The following is a 12,725-nucleotide window of genomic DNA, read 5'->3' as shown; positions in this document are numbered from 1 at the left end:
TCAGACCTACAGTGCTGAAAGCAGAAACCTTAGATCCACTGCCAACAGTTTCAAAGTGCTTCCAGACGTAGAGGAGCCCCAAGCCCTGTGTTAGGTGTGTGTAGCACAACAACAACAACGTGGTTACAGCACAGAAGAGAGTAGACTCCTTGTTTAGGACCGTAGAGAAAAATATTTTTAAAAACTGGACTGTAAGACACCAAAGGAACAACTCGGAACTAGGTGGCTTATTGATCCTCCAAAATGTAGGAGTAATGTTGCATAGTTTTTAATATACAACAAAATCCTTCAGTAGTCCAGGTTTAGTTGGAAGAAATACTGTTGTAAATGAGGTTCAAACCACAAATGGTGGAAAAAATCCACATTTGCAGGAAGGAATTATTCACCTTGAATAATTTGTCTACCTTTCAGTACAGGATAACTGCTGAGATACCCTTATAATACCAAATATGGTATTTTTTTCACCATATAAGGGAATAAAAAGGAGAAGATGAAGACTAAATCAATCACCAATGAAATTAATATTTAAAAAGTCAGCTTCCCACACTTTTCATCTGATATCATCCTTTAAATCACACATCTTCACTAATTTACCACTGCCTAACAAAGAAATCTCAGGGAAGTGCCTGTAAACATAGAGGTTCAGAGGGATACTGAAAAGATTGATCTCCTCTTTGTCTGTGGTGTTGGATTACCATAAGGAAGCCATGAAGGTCTCGCTGTACAATGGTCTGACATGAAATATCAGAGCAGGTTATTAAACCTTTTGGTAGTCATCATCAATCAAAATTTCTGAAATTGAAAATAAACACTTTCCAGTCTCTAACAAATCTCATTTCTTCAGTTTTTCTGATTTCTGTTTTAGTCCCCTTATAAACGAGACAGGAGGAAGGGAGGCTGCAGTGGCCATTGCTGTTCAGCACTTCACCTTTCTGACCAATCTACATTTAAGTAAAATTTAAAAGCTCTTTACCACATTGAATTTTAGTCCCCATAAGCAAAATTCAAGGCCAGTTAATCTCAGGGAATTCTCCTGACTGAAGGGCTGTTTTCCCTGGATGTGCACACATTAACACAGGGTGTGCTCTTATTAGTGGGAGACCTACAAATGTAATTAAATACATTCGTGTAGTATTTCAAGCTGTTTTGAAATGCACAAAAAGTTTACTAAAATTAGAAATTCTTTAGAAAGAAGGTCGTTGCCATACTTACTTGTTACCATCTGCAAGGGACTTTCATCTTTTACATTAACATTTCGTAAGCTTCTGAGCCAATGATAGCTTAACTGGGTTAGTTGTACTTCTCTGGAGAGCATCACACTCAGACTTTACAGACACAAACAGCACAAGCCATATGTGCAAACAGAAACCACAAGGCCAGAATAATTTGAACATACACTTTTGCAAAACACGTTATTTCCTTTCCTATGCTGTTAACAGAACTGAAAGATGCTCAGCTCTGCTGTATAGGATTAGTCCAAAGCCATCGGCATCAATGAGTAATAGTTATCCTGAAAAATAATAGGCACCTGAAAAATAACTAGAATAAATAGCTAGAATTTTTATTTGGTAATACTAAGCAGGAACCGTTTCTAAAGAGAGATTACACCTTGTTAGCTGTTACAATCTGCAAGCCTCTGCGTGCCTGTAGTGCAAAACCACCAAAATTACCACCTGCAAATATTGCCCCTCTACTGTAACAGCCTGTTTGCTGTGTATGTAGGGTCTGCTGAAAACATGTCCTGGCACGAGAGTGGGAGGGGAGCCAGCGTGCAGTTGCATTTGGAAGTCTCCTTTTGACCACGAGAATATTTTGGATTTAGTTTTGCTGCTGGAGATGAGTACAGCGCACAGGCACAGCTGGTTTGACAGGCTGCAGTGCAGCTGTGCCTGCTCCAAGATCTTTTCTGGAAGAGGGCAAAAATGCAGGGATTCCCCTTAGAAACCTGGTGAGGACAAAGTTCATTCACTGGCACTGGGTTTGGCTTGATGCGAAAATTTGACTGCATTCAAAGTTGTAGTAAGTCAACAAAACGGAAAGGTTCATATTAGAGCTGGTTATTTTGAAAGCATGAGCATATATACCCTGCATCTCCCTTGGCAAAAGAGGATGACGTTGAAGACCAAAATAAACTTGCTTGAAGTAAATTTGATGGCTGTACAATTCCTTTTTGCATAATGCTATATCTTCCTACCACATCTGTTACTTTAAAAGCCATCTAACATTTTTCCAGAAGTCTAAAGTAAGACATCAACAAATGTATTCCTGTCTGTCCAATAAAGAAAAAAACCTAGTTTTAATTTGAAAGGAGAATAATAGACTAGTACTAACTCACCTTTTTAAAACAATCTTTGTCTGACTATATATGGAAGTATTTTCCATAAGCTAAGCCTGCACAGATGTACTTGATTTGGAAATGAAAAACTGTACCTATTGGAGATAAATAAATCAAAAAAATTACTTTATGTTAAAGGACTTCACATCATTACAAAGCTAAACATGAATGAGTACAACTTGTCTTCCTCTATTCTGACTAAACAAAAAAAGCAGTATTTTTTTGGCGTGAAATAATAATTTGCTTGAAGGTTACTTCCCCCCTTAAGTTAAGTTAAAATGGCTAAATAATGCACTGTACATGAATCACGGAGCTTTTAAAATCCTGATGTGGATCCATTAACCATTCAGGGCTGGATGTCTGCCACAGCCGTTACATGAAGGTACAATCCCATCGCTCCGTTGGATGGACGGACCCACTCATGTCGGGCTATTCTGCATTTCTCTCTATCTCATTGCAACCCCAGTGAGGCTCAATGAGTGTACTTTATTGATGGTCCGTATCTTAAAAAGGGGAAAAAGCCCTGGTTTTCAGTAACAGTTTAAGTGTTTTGAGAACTGCCTCATTTTCATAGAAAGGAGAGCTTTTATCATATGACGTGGCACCAGCCGTTCCCCCCTGAAATGGCAGGGCCCTCCCCTACAAGGTGCCAGGAGCCAACAGCTCCCACTGAAATCAATTACAGTCGAGTCAATGAGCTGAGAGTACTTAAAGTCATTCAGGAAGCACTCAGGGCTTGGTAAAATGATGGCATCATGTAATTTAATTACTACAGTTAGATAATCTGATTCTTTCAAGCAGGAATTAAAAAAAAGTTTGATTTTCAAAGGCAATTTAGGAAACAACCTCAAACCACTCTGCTCCTTATAACGAAGAACATATTTATTTTATAGCTTCTACATAAGAGGCCATTAGCGTGGACTTTTCATGTAATGCAGCAAGTTTATTTAGGACGTACATTAGCCATCCTTTCATTCTGATGTATTAAATCAATGCATCTAGTAATGTATGTTTAGAGAAGAAAGTACTTACACTGCAGGATATTTGAACAGTATCAATAGATCAGTTGGTTATAAATTATTTTAATATCCTCTTCATAAAAATAAAATAATCTATGAAGAGAAAAAAAACTTAACAGCCTAAAGTCTGAGAGAAGGGGTGGCTAAATAAAGGGTACACAATGCTCCACTGACTAATGGAGCAGTGCATAGTGTGTCAGTCGCTGTCAGTCACTTTGGTTCGTTAGGACACAGATGATGCTGTACCAACTCTGTGGTGGGTTGGTTCTACAGGGCATCCACTGAAGCATGGCTACACTGCCATGCTTTGACTTGGGGCCAGTCTGCAAGCTGATTATACATTTTTAATTTTTTTTTAGGATTTGGATAATAATCAAGGGATAACGACTTAGAAGAGACATGGATGAGTTTATACTGAGACACTGAATGCTCTAAAAAAGCATGGCAAACAAAAAGATGGTAACTTCAAATAAACACTAAGACAAGACCTAAAATATGCATCATGAGAGTATGGATGTTACATTTGTTTCCATGTCCTTGGGAATGGCAGCAACAGTTAAGGGATACAGTCCTGCAAATCAGCTGTGCACTCATAAGACTCTATGAATCGTAAGGCAAGTGTCCAAAATGGCAGTGGAGAAGAAATCATCCTAAAACACAGAAAGTGTTGGTGGCCTGCCAGGCTCTCCTGCAAAGACTTCCCTGTTGGAGGGAGCTCCCTCCCACAGGGAGTTCCCCTTTTCCAAGCAATGTGATCCAATTTAATCTCTCCAACAAGTTTCCAAACACACTGGAGGAATACTCCGAAGACATAAGTATGTAGCTATTGCCTTTGAGAGTCACACTGTTGCACCTGAGACTCAACTGGTTCAATTAGGTGATTGAAGGCTGATCAGCATACACAAAGACCCAGTGAGGATCAGATGAGCAATGACGGGTGAGGAATCCCAGTAACATACTGAGGTCGGGAGCTTGCTGAGTTGCTGCTCGTGGGGCCACCAAAGGAAGAGCACCAGCGCCTGTCCTGGGGGAAAGCCACCAAGGTGGGTCACAGAGAGGAACCCCTTCCTGAACGCCTTGCAGAGTGAAGGGGGTCATTGCCTACAGGGTATAGGACTCACTATGGGATGCAGAAGAGAGAGCATTTTGAGATTCTGTAAAGCTCATTATGTGATGTTTACAGGAACTAGCAAAGGCAGAGAAAGGGAGGGACCAAGGTGGATCAGCAAGGAACAATGGTGGGGAAATAGAGGCATGGGCCAAGAAACATAACTGTTTTGTAGAATTCCCCTAACCAGCTGGTAACCCAAGGCCTCTTCCCGATATCTGAAATCTGAACAATATTAATAGGCAGTGACACAGATAAAGAAGTTCCTTACAAAACATCCTAATCATTTTTAAAAAACTTTTTGACATCTCTACTAGTAACTGTAAAACCGATTTGAAGCAAGCTCCAGTTTGAATGCCCGTCCTTATCCATTCATCTGAGTCCAGCACTGAACTTTCTTTTACTTACTATCAATAACGTGTTAGTAAAAACATAGATGCAGATAGCAACACGTACCAGTCTACGAATTTCTCTCTCACACTCCCTCTTAATTCTGCTGATTTCCTCTTGATGCAGGTGATACACGCTCCTTATCTCCGCTGCTTTAATTTTGTCAGCTTGGATGACCATAGTTAAAGCCTCTTCCACTTGTTTCTTAGCCCCCTTCAGCTCTGAAATTTCTTGCTGCATTTTTATTTTCTCAACTTCAAACCCCTTCTTGGCCTCCTCCTTCGCCTCCGTGAGCAGCACCGTTTTCACCTTGTCAGGAGCCCCATCGCGTACAGCATTGAGAAGGGCCTGTAGTCTCTGGATTTCATTATCTTTAATTTTTATTACTCTAAGTAGTTCAGCTTCATGCTGTCTCAAAAGTGCTTCTCGAACAGCTTGGAGCTCCTTCATTTTCTCTTCATGAAGTTTGACTTTGAGCTCTGTTACCACCACTGTACTTTTATGCTGTTCGTGCTCTTTGATCTGCTTAACTTCCTGATTTTTCTCTCTTTCCAACTTGCTGACCTACAAGGAAAATAAAAAAAGTATTTTTAATCAACAGTGATTAATACAAGTTATGATATTATCTAAGAATGGTATGGAACACTTCACAATATTAGACCTTAAGGTGGTATTGTCTGTGCCTTAGAGCAAAAGCCCAGCCTGGTGAGTTAGTATTACCACACGCAGACCTACACATTTGGTATTTTATTGATTCTTTATGATCTAATACTTTATTGCATATTAAACATCCCTTTTTTAAGGAGGTTCCAGGTAAAACTAGAGTCACTGAGCTCTGCCGCACAGCCTGCATGCTGTAGACTTACAAAAGAGTAATTTCCTCTCTTGAAACATTTCGTGTTAAGAAAATACACATTACAAACCCCTGTAAAACATTTTCACAGGGAAAAGTTTTCTTGCAATTTATGGCAAATACTTTCAATGCACTGTCACAGTTGTCATTGGACTCAAGGTTTGGCAGGTACCTGTGGGGATCTTTAGTAACACAGCTGATCTAGCAACACAGTCAGGAGGACTCAGGGTTGTAAAAGTGATTCTAAATTTACTACAAATACTTTGGGCACAACTCCGTCTTAGCCCTGGCAGATGCAGCCTCTTTCCAGAAGCACCAGTAAGTGTTCACCTTGTCATTGGTGTAGCCACTGCAGCTCCACATAATCGAAATCAACAGTGACAATGACTAAGATACAACCTCTCCTCTGGGTGGCTATGGCTATGAACCACTGCACTTAGTAAGGCACTAATGTACAGCTTACGATTTTATCTATTGCACTAGTGATCATACATCCCTGCTTGGGAGGTTACATTTGTGCATACACACCAGAAGAGCCAACAGAGTTAGGTTATGAATGATTTTCTGGGATACAAATGAGATCATGTGTCTTAGGGGAAAAATGACCCACCTCAGCTTTTTATTGAAGTGGTTGCTGCATAATGGCACTAGAAGATATTCCCAGCATATATTTGCAGTAGTATTTGCAGTGTTTGCATAGCTGACCCTTTCCTTTGGGCACGTTTATTCTGAGGCAGGGAGCGCACGTCTGTTTGCTCTGTGTTTTCTGTCCTGTAATGTTTATCAAAACAGCCTGTGCACATATTTAAATGCTAAAATTAAGAAGTGGATATTCCCTACATTGTAATTAATTACTGAAGTGTTTATTGGGAAAAAATGTTCATGTCAATTCTCTTTACTAAAGATGCATTTTTCGTCCCCAGTTGACACAATAAGGTTTCCTTGTTAAGAATATGCCTAAGCCTGCCTCACAAATGAGAACACTGCAGAACCAAACCATGCACGTGTAAAGAAAAAGCTGTGACATTACAGAGAACTTCGAGAAGTCTTCTAAGGGCAAACTAATTTGTGAAAATAAGAAAAAGAACCCTGACAAATTTGTAGAAAAGACTTTTCTTTCACTGGAGATCAGCATAAGCAGAAATATCTGCATATTTAGAAAAAGAGAAACAAAAATGTATCATTGTCATTTTGCAAATTATTGATATTGAGGATAAAAGTCTAGGCACCAAAGCTGATTTTAGCATCATATTCTATTTTTATAATTAAATCATAATGCCTTGCAATCTTACTGATTCTTTAATTTGCCCAATTCAGTGCCCTAAAAAGCATGAGTTAACACAACATAAATAAGTATCATAAAGTTATGCAAGAAGCCCAAAACCCAACTGAACTAGCCATCAATATCCATACACTATGGGAAGTGTATGCTCAGAAACTAGCCTAACGTGTGTGTAGTAGTTGCTAGAAACAAACTAATATTTAAGATAATACGCATTTAGGAATTAGCCAGTATCTCGTGGAGTAAGTCTGAGTCCTTACTTCATTTTTCAACTGGATATCTGCAGAAGCTGTTACACTGCATCCCCGAAAGAATATGTGAGAAACCAGATGCTAAGCCAGTATTTTGGCATGCAGATCCAAACTGCGCTGTGCGCACATGCATAAGCAAGACAGAAGAAGCTCTGTGCAAGCTACTGTGAAGCTCCAAACAATTGCATTTTATCAGATGCTTTTTCAGCAATGAATTATGCATTACAGATAACTAACTGTATCTGATCACAGAAGGGTCAAATGATATTTCAATTTAAAACCATACCACGAACTCAAGAGGAGCCATGATGAGAAGCGTTGTATCAAAAGGGCTGGGGAGGACAAGGGGAAGGAAAACAGGATCCTCAGTCTTAAAACTGCAAACGCTGCTTAACAACAAAAGGATTAATAGGTGTTCTATTTAAATATATATACACACACCCCCTTACAAGCTTCCTTAAAAATTAGATTCATAGTCTACAATGCTTGATAATGATGCAAATTAATGGAAAAATGCAGAATATCATTCTGTCCCCGGCATGATAATGCACGTCTCTATTAGCATTCTGGAACAAAAAACCCCCAAAGTTTATCAGTGGAAACTAATTTGGGGGATTATGGAAAAGCAAATAAATTTTTCATTTCAGACCACTTCACTGAGAAGTGGTCTGAAGGCTACAGCTAAAAGCTCTTAAAGTTGAGGCTCAAGCTGCATTGGCTGCTGCTCTCTCCAAGGCTCAGGGTAAAACTGCGTCTCTTTAAACTTTGGCAATCACAGGGGGAGGCAGAGCTGAGACCTATTACCACACATCTGAAAATTGTATGCAGCCAGTTTGAAGGATTTTGACCATATGAGCCAAATTAAATTAGTGTAAATGTGAAAGAGAATAATAAGCAAAGAGAATTTCTGAATAACACAAAATTGCATTCAAAACCCTCAATGCAGACATCCTTGTAAAAGGTAAATATTTACTAGAAAAAGTTCTAGCGAGAGAAACACAGGACATGGACAGCTTTCAGCCCACCACTACGAGTATGCCATCTGTTTTGAGCAGATGTTTGTTTTTCCAGATCTTTTGCTGGCATTTAGCTATGCGATTTTTCAACTTCATTTCTTCCTGGATGGCGGAAGCAAGCGTGCTGCCCACAGCTGAGTCCTGCCTGCCCAGGGACTGGCCATCCTCACTGCTTGGCTTTTCCACTGAGAGCTATACTGCCGAAGCACCCTCGCCTTCAGTGATCTTTTCTCCCCTATTCACGTTATAAATACAAGGAGAACAATTTAGAAATCTGCAATAAAGGGGTTGCCTTTTGTTTCCCACAGAAGGCTAGTTCCTGGTGCATGCACTCTGATGATTTATTGTCGAAGTCACGTACAAGTCAGCTACAAGTGGACCGAAGAGTGGTTAGCGGTCAGAAACAGCAGACTACCTTTATTTTAATTAATGGGGGAAGGAAAGGAAAAGATGCACACCTTACTCTTTTCTTGCTGGAGCTCTATCTGGATGTCGGTGAGCTTGGCCCTGAGCTCTTCATTGGCAGCCTGCAAGGCGGCCAAGGCGTCCGGCTTCTCCCCCCTAGCTCGGCTGCTGGCTCCCTTCTTGGACATGGTGAGGCCGCGCGGCAGGGAGGGGAGTCCTGCCCGGAGGCCCTTGTCCCAGCGCTTGCTTGGGGCTTCTTGTCCTTGCCTCCGTCCCACTACATTTTCTTACTTGCCTGGAAGGAGAGAAATCACATAAGCACTGTCAGAGCGCCGAAGGTGGGTAGGTGATACGATACCCACCAAATGCATGGTGAGAACACAGGACATTTCTAGAAAGCATGAGGTACATGTCAGCCAGCTAAAGTGGCTCTTCCCTGGATTAAGTAAGAGCTAGACACATTGTCAGGTGTAATAATATTTTGTATTACACCTGTATAAAGCAAAACATTTAAATCACAAACTATAAACATTTTCTGTCACTTCATTTGCACTGGGATTCACATAGTGCAGAGGATGTGGATGTTCAGGAGGGATGTCCAAGCACCATCTCCTGGCACTGTCACGGCTTGGAGACAGCAGCAGCTGGGAAAACTATTTTCAGTATAGGCAGAATACTTCTATGTTCGTTAAAAAAAAAAGTCTTAAGAAAAACTATGTTTGGTTTCCTACAAATACTTTTTAGATATTCATGATGTAAATAATAAAAGTAAAAAAAAAGTAAGAAGGTGCAGAAGCAAGAAGAAATTACCCAAAGGCAACAGAAGCTTTCTATATAGGAGTGTGCAGTGTATCACCAAAACAACAATTAAGTTCTATAAAGGTTTATCTAAGTCTGATAACAATGTAGGAGTTTTATTCACACCAAGAGGTTTTGAGTCCAATCTACGCAAATGAAACTGAGACAAGCAAATTCATTCTCTTGAACAGTGGAGAACCGGGCAAAAGTGGACCCAACTTCACAGAATTCATATATTAATATAGTTTGCACTCTATGTCTACCCATTAAACCCAACACACTCATAAACTATACAACATACACAATTTATAGTGATAACTTCAGATTTGTCAACAAAACATATAATATTAAGTACAGTGCTAAAAGCTACATGCATTTATTGATTTTTATTTCAAATTCTCCAACACAGATTTTGCCCAAGAATAAACAGCAGCATTCTGGAATTAAAGTCTGTAGAGACTGTGCCAAATTTAGAACATCGTATTATCAATGAAACTCAAAAGTCCTTTATAATCAATACTATTAAGGAAAGAGTATAAGAGTTATTGAAAACTCATATCCTTGTAAAAAACATATTCTAGCTTAGTGTAACTGTCAGGCATAGGGAGCCTAAGAGCAAGACACAAACTCACTCCAAAGAGACAAAGACAGATAAAAGTAAGAAGAAAGATGGTATTTTTTATCTGTTAATGCCATTTTTATGCTGCATCCATCCCATGGTTCAGAAAACTCTTATCAGAGTTCTATGCAAAAATAAATAATTGAACTATTCATCAAATCAAATTACATCTCTGTGATCTGTGAGTTGTCTGCACAGAGGTGAACTTGACTGAAGGTATCACAGGTTGTCCTGTGATTCATTTCTTAGAGCTGTTGATGCAGACAGACAGTCCATTAATATTATGCACTTGATCACTCTGTGCTGAACAAGTCAGTAGCAGGGCATTCAAGTTGCTGTCAATTCTTCATCTGATCAGTATTCAACTCAGTGCTCATCAATAGCATGAACAGATTTAATTTAATAGAAACCTGAGGATAGAAAGAAATTCTGGGCAAAACGCTGTGTCCTGGAGGCTTTGTTTAGCTCTGGAGCAGTGGAACGTACGTACTGTCTGCTCTATGCCAAAAGATGGATGTTTCCCCAATGTTTCTTTCACACTTTGTATACTTTCTGAAGGATCTTCTCTTATAACAACATTACTTTGTCAAAGCCCATGCTACCGCACAAACTCCTTGGTAATTATCCCATGCAATTTTTCAGTCTGTGGATACAGACTATGGCTGTGAAAACGCAGTTCATTCCTATTTAAAAGATAAACAGCGACACACGCAAAGAAACAGTTGCCTCTGCTTCTCTAGACAAAACTATCAAAGTTTATTTTATAATTGTCTATGAAAAAAATTAATGGGAGTGAAATCATGAATGAAACACCTAGAGGACTAGCTAACAAGCTCATGCAAAAGATACATGCTCATGGTAATGCAAAATGGGGAAACACCATCAGAAAAGAGGAGGATCAAAATTATATTCAGAGAATTGGATGATCCTAAAGACTGTAGTGAGAGAGGAGGTGTGAAATCCAGTGGTGTAAAGACTCTGTCTTTCAACAAAGTTCTCAGACAAGACTTGGGCCAACTTCTGACCCAAGGACGAGGACAACACAGTTTCATTGTTTCGGAGCAAACAGCAGAACGGATTGGGAATTTTACAACAACATGTAAAGTTACAGAAGAATGTAAAATCTAATGAAAAAATGTTTCACCGGAAAACTTTGACTTGCTTAGATAAAACTATATCCTAAACAGATTACATGTATTTCTCAGTTTAGAAACTTAGTGGGATTCATTTTTAACTGTCATTACATTTCTAGTTTGAAGTAAATCCTTGTTTTAAAGATCTGTTTAAGTTATACTATAAAAACACACAAAAAAGCTCAAATTTGGGAAAATATTTCCAACCTTGTTAATACTAACCTTATTGATGTAGATAACAATCTTTTTGGATGATGACCTTCAATGCATTGGTTTATTCATCCTGACTCATAGTCAAAACCACAACAGAGCAGCACTGTTCCCTGTCCAAGCACGAGTAAAGAGGTTTAACAGTTCAGGGAAGCTGTAATAATAAAATAACAGTACATAATAATAGTAAAATAACAATATAATAATAATAGTACAATAAATTAATAATAATAATAGAACAGCCTGATTTGAATTCTAAAAGCAAAAGCCTGCATCCATTAGGGAGAAAAGAGCAGAGGGAGGCAGCCACCTCAGGGGATATATAAAAAGGATATGAAGCTGGGAGAGGGCTGAGAGCATCTGGGAGAAGTGACCGGAGTTTGGGAGTAACTGGGCAAAGCTGCTGAGAGCCAAGGAAATCAAGTAGGACAAGCAGTCACTACAAATCTACACTGGGTCAGAGTGGGGAGGCTGAGACTTAGAGAAAAAAGTGAGGGGGAAAAATAAAATGCCTGATATTAGTTGACCAAACCAAGGTCATGCAAACAGTCTTAATTCTGTTGTTTCTCAGTCAGGCTTGACTTTGTAGCCTTGAAGTTTTGATTAAAAAAAAAAAAAAAAAGTGTTCGGTTGGTCAAAGAAATAGAAATACAAGTTTATAGATATTGCCTAAAAAACCTATGAACAGGAGTAGATGTTCTTAGCATTTAACATTCTTGTTTCTTTGTGTAAGAAGATGCTTAGGGACATGGTTTAGTGGGTATGGTAGTGTTGGGTTGACGGTTGGACTCGATGATCTTAGAGGTCTTTTCCAACCTTAATGATTCTATGATTCTATGATGCACTACATCAGTGATTGTTCTACAATGGAGGTCTTAAAAAACCCCTCTTTCTTTATAGATAAAAAAATGGGGCAGTCTATAGCCACAGGCACTGAATTCTACCTACTGTGATGAATGAAGCATTTGTGCATATTACAATTATTTTCTTAAATGATATGTTATAATGATAGATGCAGCAGGTGGAGTCAGGTTATTTCACAACCTGAGGAAATGAGAATCATAGAATCATTTAGGTTGGAAAGGACCTTTAAGATCCTCAAGTCCAACCGTTAACCTAGCACTGCCAAGCCCACCACTAAACCATGTCCCTAAGCACCACATCTACACGTCTTTTAAATACCTCCAGGGACGGTGACTCCACCACTTCCCTGGGCAGCCTGTTCCAAGGCTTGACCACTCTTTCAGTAAAGAAGTTTTTCCTGATGTCCAATCTAAACCCCACCCCGGCACAACTTGAGACTGTT

At 39.4% G+C, this 12,725-nt stretch overlaps 1 protein-coding gene across 1 annotated transcript in view; it reads right to left on the bottom strand.

Moving 5' to 3' along the window:
- The window catches only part of JAKMIP3 (Janus kinase and microtubule interacting protein 3), a 38,263-nt gene extending 29,416 nt beyond the window's left edge, over window positions 1-8,847 (bottom strand). The window contains exons 1-2 of the mRNA XM_009575154.1: window positions 8,713-8,847; window positions 4,919-5,416 (exon numbers count right to left, since the gene is read on the bottom strand). Of these exons, the coding sequence (XP_009573449.1) occupies window positions 4,919-5,416; window positions 8,713-8,847 (633 nt within the window). The remainder of the gene's footprint in view (window positions 1-4,918; window positions 5,417-8,712) is intronic.
- Between the last annotated feature and the right edge of the window lie 3,878 nt (window positions 8,848-12,725).

The sequence above is a fragment of the Fulmarus glacialis genome, unplaced genomic scaffold, assembly GCF_000690835.1.
Source record: "Fulmarus glacialis isolate BGI_N327 unplaced genomic scaffold, ASM69083v1 scaffold9813, whole genome shotgun sequence".
NCBI lineage: Eukaryota > Metazoa > Chordata > Aves > Procellariiformes > Procellariidae > Fulmarus > Fulmarus glacialis.
This window is presented reverse-complemented; position numbering and strand designations above follow the sequence as displayed.